At 45.0% G+C, this 14,114-nt stretch overlaps 1 protein-coding gene across 4 annotated transcripts in view; it reads right to left on the reverse strand.

The window, feature by feature from the left end:
• rad51 (RAD51 recombinase) overlaps positions 1 to 14,114 on the reverse strand; it is a 43,181-nt gene that overhangs the window by 19,483 nt on the left and 9,584 nt on the right. For all 4 annotated transcript variants that reach the window (XM_077710194.1, XM_077710193.1, XM_077710196.1 and 1 more), the window contains 4 exons: positions 7,534 to 7,651; positions 5,060 to 5,151; positions 1,789 to 1,883; positions 441 to 554 (listed from right to left, as the gene is read on the reverse strand). In XM_077710194.1, the coding sequence (XP_077566320.1) occupies positions 441 to 554; positions 1,789 to 1,883; positions 5,060 to 5,151; positions 7,534 to 7,651 (419 nt within the window). The remainder of the gene's footprint in view (positions 1 to 440; positions 555 to 1,788; positions 1,884 to 5,059; positions 5,152 to 7,533; positions 7,652 to 14,114) is intronic.

Raw genomic sequence — 14,114 nt, forward strand, 5'->3', positions numbered from 1 at the left:
ATCTTCCACTGACGTTGGACGGTAACTAGCGTTCACGTTGAATCAGTGCCCCCTTGTTTGCGGTGCTCTTGTGGTGTAATTGCAGTTTAAAAGTATCACATTTTATCGAAAAATATTTTTACTGCTGAAAAAAATTATTTACAATAGATATATACATAAATACTCCCATATAAGCCATTTTTGTCAGACAAAAACTGACAGTCGAGGGTATGGCTTATATGTGCATTAAAACACGACTTGCAAAAAAACTGAAATTTGACGTCTCCGTGACACTATGATGTCACGACAAAATGGCGCCAGAGTGAAATAAAGCTGAATCTGCTGAAAACAAATGTTGCCTGTCGCATTATGTGGCACTCAGCTACTTACCAGGTCACCCTCATTAAAAAGATTTGAATGCATTTGATCATTAAAATACAGTTACAAATAAATCAACTGACCTGGATTCAGCCATCATGGCAGATGCCTGATACAACAACTGCGTCTGATGATCTGTGTTGAAAGCCCGAGCATAGGCCACGTTGTCCAGGACATCACTGCCCACCAGCCCATACCTATCATCATAAAAAGATCAATTGCTAAAAACATATTCCATTATCTACAGACATCTGAGGTGCGCGTGTCTCGGGGATGGGTGGGGATGCAGTATTTTGCCTGCAACCATCACTGAACTCCTCAAATGCATAGAGAATTATACTTGAAGTAGTGAATGGCAAAAATATTAATGGAATTATGTGGATATACCGGATAGGGGAGGGGATGTTCATCCATATGATAAAGTTAAATCATTCTACACTCCTCTATCAGTATTTGTTGATGCAGATTGTTTATATTCAACCCACATTGAACTTGAAATTTATTGTAAAGATAGAGTCAGATATGTGCGAGATTATGCTAGGGGATTTTTGATATTGCCCTTGGATATTAAAAGAAAGGGGACTGTGTTGATTCAACACAAGCCTCTTAAATGAAACCCTTACTTAAAAATATAGTGAAATAAATCACTTTGATAAGTCAGTTTGAAATCCTCTCCATGGACAATCCATTGTTAATACCCCGAACTTCCTTTTCTATAACCGTCAGAATTTGATTTCATATTATCAAACATTTTCTTGAAATGAACAATATGCTTGGTCTTAATCAACTTGCACAATTGGTGGTTGACTAAATACTTATTGCCCCACTGTATATTTAGACCATATTTACTCACATACAAGCTACTTTCATCGGACAAAAAAATTTGACTAAATCAAGGATACGGCTTATATGTGCATGAAGACATGCGAAAAACTGCAAGTTGACAACGGCGTGACCCGATGGCGACACGAGAAAAAGGCGCCGTTGCGTCATGATGTAATGCGCCGTGACATCATGACCCAAGCCAATGCGGCCCGTAGTCGTTTTTTTAAAATAGAGAAAGGATGAAAAGATAAATGCTAAAAAAAACTTTATTCTGACGTCTATGAATGAAATTGAAGAAAAACAGCGTACATATCTTGCACAAAACGTGAAAAAACTTGCGTATATATATTGGATTGGATAACTTTATTCATCCCGTAATCGGGAAATATATGCAATTTACTTTTTGTCTAACCTGGTAATGTGGCAAGTAGTATTGGTAATAAAAACAATACGGTGCACGCACCCTTGCTTGTAGCTGGAAAAGCCAACCACAGAACAGTGTAATAAGGCCTTAACGCCTCTTTGATGTGCTCATATGACATTAAGGGACTGCAAACTTAACACCATTGAAAAGCTTAATACTGTGCAAAACACTTCAAGACTTACCTTTCGGCGACAGAGAGAAGTCTCTCTGGTCTGAAGGTTCCCTCTGTGTCAATGTACATTGCTTTACCTTCGCCACCACCCTGATCCATTGGAAGCTGTGCCAAAAGCAAATACTTGCATGAGTTACTACTACCACATTGAGTTTGATTTATTTATTTATTAAAGAGAAAGTACATATTAATGAACATATACTTATTTACATTAATGATTCATGAAGGTTGAAGATAAACTGAGTCGCACGCACACACGCTCACTCAAGTAGCACAGTCTAGGCAGCGTTGTGATGACAATTTAGTTTGTCTAATACCCAGGCTTAAAGAAGATTGGCGAAGAGGTTCAGAGACGGGAGTTCATGTATGTCAATTGGTATTAAGTTTCACGTATATGAGGCACGAACAGAGAAGGTGTTTTGGCTAAATGCATTCTTTTTGAAAGGAACTACACAGTCGACTCTAGAGCCCGCCTTTGTTGATCTGTTGGATTTTTTTTTTAAAAAGAGGAGCTTTGTAATTTGTAGATTTTGTAAACTAAGGTGGCATCCGGATATTTAACACTAATATTGTCCCAGTTCGGACATTTGTGTTTATTTAATATCTGACAATGGTGGTACGTTATTTGCATCTTCTAATTCTTAAAATTTAAGGCTTTTATTGTCATTGTCAAGGTATAATGAGACTTAAAAGCTTTCATCAAGTAGTCCACAAATAACAGCAACAAACGGACACATAATTAATCAATAAATAAATAATAAATAAATAAGTAGTTCAAGTGAGATCAAGAGAGCGAGAGCACCACTTGCTGTGTCTAAGGACGCAACAACAAACAATCAATTTATAGTATTGATGAATAACTAATGACTAAATAGTAATAGATACATAAGTGGTCAACATAATAAATAAGCAGTATAAGTAGTATCAATGGTTTTCTGTCAACTACTTTCAGAGCTGTGGCTTCGCTCTACAATGGGAAGGTCGCATGACCGCGCCGGCCTCGGCTGCAGACAGACATGCACGCAGGCATGCAGACAGACATGCACGCAGGCATGCAGACAGACATGCACGCAGGCATGCAGACAGACATGCACGCAGGCATGCAGACAGACATGCACGCAGGCATGCAGACAGACATGCACGCAGGCATGCAGACAGACATGCACGCAGGCATGCAGACAGACATGCACGCAGGCATGCAGACAGACATGCACGCAGGCATGCAGACAGACATGCACGCAGGCATGCAGACAGACATGCACGCAGGCATGCAGACAGACATGCACGCAGGCATGCAGACAGACATGCACGCAGGCATGCAGACAGACATGCACGCAGGCATGCAGACAGACATGCACGCAGGCATGCAGACAGACATGCACGCAGGCATGCAGACAGACATGCACGCAGGCATGCAGACAGACATGCAGGCAGGCATGCAGACAGACATGCAGACAGACATGCACGCAGGCATGCAGACAGACATGCACGCAGGCATGCAGACAGGCATGCACGCAGGCAGACGTGCATGCAGGCAGACAGAGAGACAGACAGACAGACAGACAGGCAGGCAGGCAGGCAGGCAGGCAGGCAGGCAGACAGGCAGGCATACAGGCAGGCAGGCATACATGCATACATGCATACATGCATACATGCATACATGCATACATGCATACATGCATACATGCATACAGGCATACATACATACAGGTCTTAACACTCAGTCATTCTTTTGTTAAAGAGCCTGACAGCTAATGGGAGGAAGAGTCTGCAGAAGCGCTCCTTCCTGCACTGAGGATGCAGCAGTCTAATGCTGAAAGAGCTTTGGAGGGACTCCACAGACTCGTGCAGGGGGTGGGAGGTGCTGTCCATGATGGACATCATCCTGGTCAGGATCCTGCGCTCTCCCGCTTCCTCCACAGAGTCCAAAGGACAGCCCAGAACAGAGATGGCCCTCCTGAACAGCTTATTCAGTCTGTTTCTGTCCCTCTCCGTGCTCCCGCATCCCCAACAGACCACTGCATGAAACACTGTAGATGCCACCACAGTGTCGTAAAAAGTCCTCAACAGTGTCCTGCACACTCCAAAGGACCGTAGTCTCCTCAGTAGGTAGAGGCGGCTATGGCCCCTATTATACAGAGCATCCATGTTCGTGGACCAGTCTGGTTTGTTGTTGAGATGAACACACAGGAATTTAAAATTCTCCACGATTTCAATGTCTGTACCCTGGATGTTCATCTGAGTGGTCTGTTGAGGATTCCTCCAAAAATCGATGACCATTTCCATTGTCTTACTGGTGTTGATGTAGAGGTGGTTTTGCCTACACAAGTCAACAAAGGCTGTGATGACTCCCCTGTACTCCAGGTCATTCCCGTCCATTTCTCGTCCAACAATAGCGGTGTCGTCAGAGAAATTCTGGAGGTGGCAGGTGTCTGTATTATATTTGACGTCAGATGTGTAGAGGGAGAAGAGGAGCGGGGAAACCACTCTGCGTTGTGGGGCCCCCGTGCTTCAAGCTACCACATCAGACGTCCCAAAGTAGATGTGGCAGGGAATACAAATCATTGCCAATTACAATGACATTAATAAGGTGACTGTTAACACAGATGCTTCACAAGCAGAGGAACTGAACCGTTTCTTTGCCCGCTTTGAGACTGGCAAATCGGATCCAGTTTCAACACATCCACCTACTTGCAGCAGTAGCAGCAGTACACTGAAGCTTCAGGAACATGAAGCGAAACAGGTCCTGCAGACTTTTAACACCAGGAAGGTTGCTGGCCTTGACCGAGTACCCGGGAAATAGGCTTTGTCATCATCATTGACTTGACAAAAGCCTAATTGTCATCATACCCAGTAAATGCGTATGACAAATTGGTAAAATAAAAAAAATAAACATTTCTGAGACATTTCACCGTCAGCTCCGCTACCACGAGGCTCCCGGAGTACACTGAGCGAGTTGTACTTTCGCTAAGGACCACGGCGTCTGCAATAATATCGCCCGTGGCTCGCATTTCTGAAAAAAAATCCCCCTTTGTCGATGCACTCTGCTGTCCATTTTGCCAAGCAAGTTCTACTTTCAAATAAGTGCCACAGAGTAAGGTTGCAGGTGGGTCGCATTTCTGATAAGTCACCTATTAAGACTTGAAATATCGAGATTTGAGGAATTTTAAAAATGTATTGCTACACATCATAAACCCTAAAAATATAATGTCAGCTTTTTTCCCCTGAAACTATAGAGCCCTAATTAGGTATCTCGAAAACTTTAAACAATTGGGTAGTACCTGACAAGTGACAGCAAGTGTATGGCACAGCTGTGTCTTCCCAGTCCGAAACTCCCCAAACATCTCTGTGATGGACCCAGTCTCAAAACCACCTCGAGTGAAAAAGAGCAGAATTTCAATCCTTGTCAAGTCAAAAATTATTTGTTCCTGGGCTCTATTTTCATTAACATATTGAACGTTAGGTTTAAGACTCATATATGAACAAAATGAATGTGTGTAATGAGGCACAGTAATACGCAAACCACAAAGCACCTCAGCCAGTGATGATTTTGGAGCTAATTTTTCAGTTTGAAAGATCTCATCAGGCTGACCTTCACTTACAGTTGTGGTCAAAAGTTTACATTCACTAGTAAATAATGTCATGGCTTTTGTGAGTTTCCAGTTATTTCTACAGTTATTTCTACAACTCTGATTTTTCTCAGATAGAGTGATTGGAACAGATGCTTCTGTCATAAAAAAATCATGAAGTTTGGTTCTTTTATGACTTTATTATGGATTAACTGAAAAAGTGATCAAATCTGCTGGGTCAAACATATAAACACAGCAACGCGAATTAGCCCTTTTGGTGACTTAGAAAGTTGTATCAGTGAAATGAGCTTCATAGCATGGCCTTTTAACTTCTTTTGAGTGATTATGAGTGACTACAGCTGGTGACTTCTCTGAGGCCATTTAAATAGGGCCCATTGGATGCAAACGCCCACAAACGCTACTATGGGAAAGCCAAAGGAGCTCAGCATGGATCTGAAAAAGCGAAACCTCTGGCATGGCACTGTTTTGTCACTGCCACGATCAGGAAGAAAACACAAGCTATCAACTGCTGCTGAGAGAAAATTGATCAGGAGGGTGAAGATTCAACCAAGAATCACCAAAAGGCAGATCTGCCAAGAATTAGAAGCAGTTGGTGTCAGTGTCCAGAGTTAAGCGTGTTTTGCATTTCCATGAACCGAGAGGCTGCCGTGCAAGAAGGAAGCCCTTGCTCCAAAAGCGGCACCTAAGCTCGACTGAAGTTTGTTGCTGATCACATGGACAAAGATAAGACCTTCTGGAGGAAACCTGTGGTCAGACGAAACAAAAATCAAGCTGTTTTTCCACAATGCCCAGGAATATGTTTGGAGGAGAAATTGTGAGGCCTTTAACCCCACGTACACCATGCCCACCGTCAAGCACGGTGGTGGTAGTATTATGCTGTGGGGCTGTTATGATGCCAATGGAAATGGTGCTTTACATGGGTTTAAATGGGATAATAAAGAAGGAGGATTACTTTTGAATTCTTCAACCTTAAGTCATCAGCTCGAAGATTGGGTCTTGGGCGCAGTTGGGTGTTCCAACAGAACAATGACCCCAAACACACATTAAAAGTGGTCATGGAATGGCTAAATTAGGCTAAAATTAAGGATTTCGGATGGCCTTCCCAAAGTCCTGACTTAAACCCTATTGAGAACTTGTTGACAATGCTGAAGTAACAAGTCCATGTCAGAAAGCCATCAAATTTAACTGAACTGCACCAATTCTGTCAAGAGGAGTGGTCAAAGAATCAACCAGAGGCTTGTGGGTGGATACCAAAAGCACCTAATTGAAGTCAAAATGGCCAAGGGGCATGTTATCAAATATATGTGCTGGTGTATGTATATTTTTGACCAAGCAGATTTGATCACTTTTTTTCTGTTCACCCATAATAAATTCATAAAAGAACCAAACTTCATGAATATTTTTTTGTGACAAAGAAGTATCTGTTCCAATCACTCTGGAAAATCTGAGTTGTAGAAATAACTGGAAACACAAGAGCCATTAAATTATGTTCTTCACAAGTGTATGTGAACTTTAACCACAACTGTATATATGTATATACTTGCATACACACAACACAGACTGAGACACTGAATGACTGACACAAGGACTGACTGACACCCTGACTGACTGACACACTGACTGACTCAATGACTGACTCAATGACTGACTGAAACAATGACTGACACAATGACTCACTGACTGACACACGGACGGACACACGGACGGACACACGGACGGACACACGGACGGACACATGGACGGACACACGGACGGACACACGGACGGACACACGGACGGACACACGGACGGACACACGGACGGACACAGACAGACACACGGACGGACACACGGACGGACACACGGACGGACACACGGACGGACACACGGACGGACACACGGACTGACAGAATGACATACTGACGGTACCTGGACGCTTGGTCGCCCGGACGCTTGTGCCAGGCAGACTGACACACTGACTGATTGACACACCGACAGACTAATTGATACACCGACAGACCGACTGACACACCGACCGACAGTGACAAACAGACATTTCGTCTTTGTCATCATGCAATTTCGTGCATTCCGTCTTTTTAAGCGCATATAAGCCGTACTTACGATTCAGTCATTTTTTGTCCGACAATCGGCATATATGCGATTAAATATGGTAAATATTTACAAACCATGTAGGAGTTTGTCCAATTCCTTAGAACCTGTGGAGATATGGATGATTTCCGCTCTCCTCTGGTGAAACTCAGTAGCTGTAGTAAAGCCCATAGGCACAAGCTTGGCAGATTCCAACTGAAAACAGCACATTGTTTTGGAGTTAGCCGAATAAAACAATAATCAAAAAGCACCTGATGCAAAAATCAAATTGTACATAGTCAGTGAAAATTAAATAATAAAGATACCGGCTAGCAATTTGTTGCTTACAGTCTACATCTCTTCCACATCTTGTTAGAAGCAAATGGACTTGTACAATAAAGACAGTGCTTAAAATGTTTACTCGCATAAAAGCTTCATTTTTCAGACACAAAAATGATGACTGAATTGAGGGTATGGCTTATATGCCCATAAAAAGACGACATGCAGAAAACTGCAAGGTAACAAAGACAAAACATCGAAATGCAAGACAATAGTCTTTTTTTTTAGAGAAAAGATACACAAATAAAACTATTAGCGAATTAGCTTGGCGTTACGTATTCGTTGATAGTTCTAGGTCACTGCATCTACACAGATACTCGTTCAGAGAGTGAGAACAAAGACAGAGATGATTGATGAGCTGCCAGGTGTTAGTGGTCAGCAACGCAGTGTTAATGGACCCATCACTACCCTCGCGTAAAAATATCTAAGAGCGCCAGACTGTACAGGTTACATTTTTTCAAGGATATAGCGTGATCGAGTGCTAATTTGCAAAAAAATGGATTTGAAAGCAAAGCAAACATCTGAAAGACACACCAGCTGAACCCTTCTTTTAACGCGAGTCGTGGCTGGTCCGATAATTTAAAAAGCAAACTGGGATTCATTCGGTTCTGAGGCATGGAGAAGCAGCAAGTTTGTCTTGAAAGCTGCGGTAAAATACATTAAAATCTTTGCCTCGATCTTCGCAAAAGAAGATTTAAATGTAGTGTAACATAAGATTAAAAGGTAAATGTAAGTATTTGTATAGTAATCTATGATTATTTCAGTTAAATTTAAAGTTTATGTTATGTTACGAGCGTGTTACGGTCCTTCAAGTCTCTCTACGGTCCTTCCTCTGTGTTGGAGTTATCAATATTATACATGTGCTTGCAATGAAGAACGCTTTGCTTATTTTGGATATTAAACAATTACACATATGAACGGTTGGCTTATTAGGAATGTTGGAGTTATCAATATTATATGTTGTTTAGATCTAATGAATATATTAGCAAAAGGGACACCGGGGTCTTCAGAATCATCTGAACGGAGGCACGTGTGGATGGATCTCTTCTTGCATGAATAAAAGGATATGATCTCAGATGCCTCCATTATTGAAGGGTGAACTTGGGAATACTTATTGGTGAAACTATCACTCTCTCTCTTTCTCGGACGTGCACTCTCCGGTTAGATGCTATCGTCTCTCTGTAGTGAGTAACTGAGTAAACAGTTTAGTATAGACGATCATAACCAATGGATATGTATTTGGTAAGTAGGTGGTGAATTAGAAGAAATAAAAAGATGATTTTCTGTTGAAATATACTGTTTTGCTCTTTTTTCAGTGTGGGGATGGATTAATTTGTATTGTTATTTTGCATGGGAAAACTTGATTTGAGATCCGAGTTAATTTCCATACGGGCTCGGTCCCGGAACGCATTAGGCTCGTATATCAAGACATTACTGTATTTGAATAAAGCAGAGAGGAACTATTTTCACTGTAACTACAGTACTTTTTAATTTATATATTATATTTAGATGTTAATATATTATATAGTCTTTTCTTATGCCTGTCACAGTGATACTTAATAAATACACTTCTTGATAATTGTACTTGTGTACATGCATTTTTTGAATAGGCACGAAAACATGTAGTATGCTATGTATTATTACTACATACAAAAAGTACAAGTACAATTATCAAGAATTATATTTATCAAATATTATAAATAATAGGGGTAATCCTACTTCGTTGATTTTCGATTATCGCAGCAATATCCGGTCGAGGGATTGGTGTACTTACCTAACCTACATTCAAGGGTATTTTTTTCCCCCATAGACAAGGCATTTCTATGTAGTTTCTGTTTTAGAATTTGAAACATGACATATAAATGAAAAATGGCCATTTCACCAAACAGGATTTTGGGCATAAAACACCCAGAAAGAGAGGGAGAGAAAGAAAGAATGAGAGAGAATTTCTTAATGTTTGAAGGTGAGGGTAGTGTGCGAGAGAGAGAGAAAATTAGAAAGTTGCTACGTGTATGGGAGAGATAGAAACTTCAAACTGGTTTGAAGGAAAAGTATGAGAGTGGGAATGGACGTTGAAAGGGAGTTTGTTTTAGTGAGTGGAGCTGGCTGCTGTTCAACGGTGGCTTAAATCTCAAAAAAGAAGGGAATATTACTGTAATACCTCGAGTATCCCGGTTAATGGGGGGCCGGACATCCCGCGAAAAGTGAAAATCCACGAAGTAGGGTTGTCCCTATTAAAATAATAATAAATATATATACATACATACACACACACACATACACACACACACACACACACATACACACACACACATACACACACACACATACACACACACACATACACACACACATACACACACACATACACACACACATACACACATACACACACACACATACACACATACACATACACACACACACACATACATACATACATACATACATACTGGCTGACTGAAGTGAGGAGACAGTGAGAGGTAAGTGATCCATTTTTTCTTTGTTGCCATCTGCGAGGCAAAGTTTTTCTGTAGTCAATGGGTTTTGGTTTCGCTCGGGGTGTGATGCGATGCATCCATCACGGCAGAATGCCAACGAGTCTGAAATTATCACTTATTTGGGCCTTTTGCCGGGAAAGCGCACCTTGTGGAGAAGCACTACTAATTTCGTCATACACACCTGGGTATGACAATTAGACTTTTGTCGAGTCAATGAAGATAAAAAAGCCTATGTCCGACTATTATTATATTATTATTATTATTTTTTTTTTTATTATTATTATTATAACCGTAGACAGATTTCCATCGTTATGGGCCTGTGCAGGTTAATGTTAATGCAAGACAAAAAAAAAATCAATGGCAAGGCAATGGTAAGAAGGAAGAGAAAAAAAAGATGTTGTGGTTTGTATCCTCACACCCTGACTCTCTCTGACCCTCTCTGACACTCCGTGTGTCTCTACCTCTCCGTGTGCGTCTCTCTCTCTCTCCCTCTGTGTGCGTCTCTCTCTCTCTCCCTCTGTGTGCGTCTCTCTCACTCTACATGTGTCTCTCTCTCTCTCCCTGTGTGCGTCTCTCTCACTCTACGTGTCTCTCTCTCCCTCTGTGTGCGTCTCTCTCTCTCTCCGTGTGCGTCTCTCTCTCTCCGTGTGTGTCTCTCTCCGTGTGTGTCTCTCTCTCTCTCTCTCCGTGTGTGTCTCTCTCTCTCTCTCTCCGTGTGTGTCTCTCTCTCTCTCCGTGTGTGTCTCTCTCTCTCTCCGTGTGTGTCTCTCTCTCTCTCCGTGTGTGTCTCTCTCTCTCTCTCTCCGTGTGTGTGTCTCTCTCTCTCTCTCCGTGTGTCTCTCTCTCTCTCTCTCCGTGTGTGTCTCTCTCTCTCTCTCCGTGTGTGTCTCTCTCTCTCTCCGTGTGTCTCTCTCTCTCTCTCCGTGTGTGTCTCTCTCTCTCTCCGTGTGTGTCTCTCTCTCTCCGTGTGTGTCACTCTTTCCATGTGCGTCTCTCTCCCTCTCTCCGCGTGGGTCTCTCTCCCTCTCTCCGCGTGGGTCTCCCTCCGCGTGGGTCTCCCTCCGCGTGGGTCTCCCTCCGCGTGGGTCTCCCTCCGCGTGGGTCTCCCTCCGCGTGGGTCTCCCTCCGCGTGGGTCTCCCTCCGCGTGGGTCTCCCTCCGCGTGGGTCTCCCTCCGCGTGGGTCTCCCTCCGCGTGGGTCTCCCTCCGCGTGGGTCTCCCTCCGCGTGGGTCTCCCTCCGCGTGGGTCTCCCTCCGCGTGGGTCTCCCTCCGCGTGGGTCTCCCTCCGCGTGGGTCTCTCTCCGCGTGGGTCTCTCTCCGCGTGGGTCTCTCTCTCTCTTTCTGCGTGTCTCTCTCTCCGCGTGTCTGTCTCTCTCTCTCCGCGTGTCTCTCTCTCCGCGTGTGCGTGTGTGACTCTCTCTCCATGTGTACGTGTGTGACTCTCTCTACGTGTGTGCGTGTGTGACTCTCTCCGTGTGTGGGTGTGTGACTCTCTCTCTGTGTGTGTGTGTGTGTATGTGTGTGTGTGTGTGTGTGTGTGCGTGTGCTTGACTCTCTCTCTCCGTGTGTGCGCGTGCTTGACTCTCTCTCTCCGTGTGTGCACGTGCTTGACTCTCTCTCCGTGTGTGCGTGCTTGACTCTCTCTCTCTCTCTGTGCGTGATTGACTCTCTCTCTCTCTGTGTGTGCGTGCCTGACTCTCTCTCTCTCTGTGTGCGTGCCTGACTCTCTCTCTCTCTCTCCGTGTGTGCGTACTTGACTCTCTCTCTCCGTGTGTGTGCGTGCTTGACTCTCTCTATCCGTGTGTGCGTGCTTGACTCTCTCTATCCGTGTGTGCGTGCTTGACTCTCTCGCCGTGTGTGTTTGTGCGTGTGAGACTCTCTACCGTGAGTGTGTGACTCTCTCTCTGTGTATGTCTCTTTCTCTCGAGAGTGTCCCCCCCCCCCCCTGGGGGTCATTCTCTATTTATGTGTCTGTGTTTTTCTTTCTCTCTCTGTCTCTGTGTGCCTTTCTCTCCGTGTGTGTCTCTCCCCATGTGCTCTCTCTCACTGTTAAGTGTCTCTCTCTCTCTCCTTGTTGGCTTCTCTTTCTGTCTTGCTCGCTCTCTTCCGATGTCTCTTTCTTTCTCCATCTGTCTCTCTCTCTTCGTGTCTCTCGATTTATGTGCATGTGTTTGTCTCTCTTTCTCTGTCTCTCTCTGGGTGTGCCTGTCTCTCAGTGCGTGTGTGTCTCTCCCTGTGTGCTATCTCTGTCACTCTCTCCCTGCTAAGTGTCTCTCTCTCTACCTGTTGGTGTCGCTCTCTCCCTGTTGGTGTCGCCCTCTCTGTCTCGCTCACTGTCTCGCCATGTGTGTGTCTCTCTCTCGCTACCCGTGCGTGTCTCTCTCTCACTACCAGTGCCTGTCTCTCTCTCACTACCCGTGCGTGTCTCTCTCTCACTACCCGTGCGTGTCTCTCTCACCCTCTCTTTGTGTGTCCCTCTGTCGCTCTCTGTTCGTGTGTGTCCCTCTGTCGCTCTCTGTTCGTGTGTGTCCCTCTGTTTGTGTGTTTCTCTGTCGCTCTGTGTTCATGTGTGTCTCTCAGTCAATCCCTGTTTGTATGTATCTCTCTGTCGCTCCCTGTTCGCGTGTGTCTCTCTGTCGCTCTCTGTTCGCGTGTCTCTCTGTCGCTCTCTGTTCGCGTGTCTCTCTGTCGCTCTCTGTTCGCGTGTCTCTCTGTCGCTCTCTGTTCGCGTGTCTCTCTGTCGCTCTCTGTTCGCGTGTCTCTCTGTCGCTCTCTGTTCGTGTGTCTCTCTGTCGCTCTCTGTTCGTGTGTCTCTCTGTCGCTCTCTGTTCGCGTGTCTCTCTGTCGCTCGCTGTTCGCGTGTCTCTATGTTGCTCTCTGTTCGCGTGTCTCTCTGTCGCTCGCTGTTCGCGTGTCTCTCTGTCGCTCTCTGTTCGCGTGTCTCTGTCACTCTCTGTTCGCGTGTCTCTGTCGCTCTCTGTTCGCGTGTCTCTCTGTCGCTCTCTGTTCGCGTGTCTCTCTGTCGCTCTCTGTTCGCGTGTCTCTCTGTCGCTCTCTGTTCGCGTGTCTCTCTGTCGCTCTCTCAACGCGTGTCTCTGTCGCTCTCTCTTTGCGTGTCTCTGTCGCTCTCTTCGCGTGTCTCTGTCGCTCTCTGTTCGCGTGTCTCTGTCGCTCTCTGTTCGCATGTCTCTCTGTCGCTCTCTGTTCGCGTGTCTCTCTGTCGCTCTCTGTTCGCGTGTCTCTCTGTCGCTCTCTGTTTGCTTGTCTCTCTGTCGCTCTCTGTTCGCGTGTCTCTCTGTCGCTCTCTGTTCGTGTGTCTCTCTGTCGCTCTCTGTTCGCGTGTCTCTCTGTCGCTCTCTGTTCGCGTGTCTCTCTGTCGCTCTCTGTTCGCGTGTCTCTCTGTCGCTCTCTGTTTGCTTGTCTCTCTGTTGCTCTCTGTTCGCGTGTCTCTCTGTCGCTCTCTGTTCGTGTGTCTCTCTGTCGCTCTCTGTTCGCGTGTCTCTCTGTCGCTCTCTCAACGCGTGTCTCTGTCGCTCTCTCTTTGCGTGTCTCTGTCGCTCTCTTCGCGTGTCTCTCTGTCGCTCTCTGTTCGCGTGTCTCTGTCGCTCTCTGTTCGCATGTCTCTCTGTCGCTCTCTGTTCGCGTGTCTCTCTGTCGCTCTCTGTTCGCGTGTCTCTCTGTCGCTCTCTGTTTGCTTGTCTCTCTGTCGCTCTCTGTTCGCGTGTCTCTCTGTCGCTCTCTGTTCGCGTGTCTCTGTCGCTCTCTGTTCGCGTGTCTCTCTGTCGCTCTCTGTTCGCGTGTCTCTCTGTCGCTCTCTGTTCGCGTGTCTCTCTGTCGCT

This window comes from Stigmatopora nigra, unplaced genomic scaffold (genome assembly GCF_051989575.1).
Source record: "Stigmatopora nigra isolate UIUO_SnigA unplaced genomic scaffold, RoL_Snig_1.1 HiC_scaffold_24, whole genome shotgun sequence".
In the NCBI taxonomy this organism is placed as follows: Eukaryota; Metazoa; Chordata; class Actinopteri; order Syngnathiformes; family Syngnathidae; genus Stigmatopora; species Stigmatopora nigra.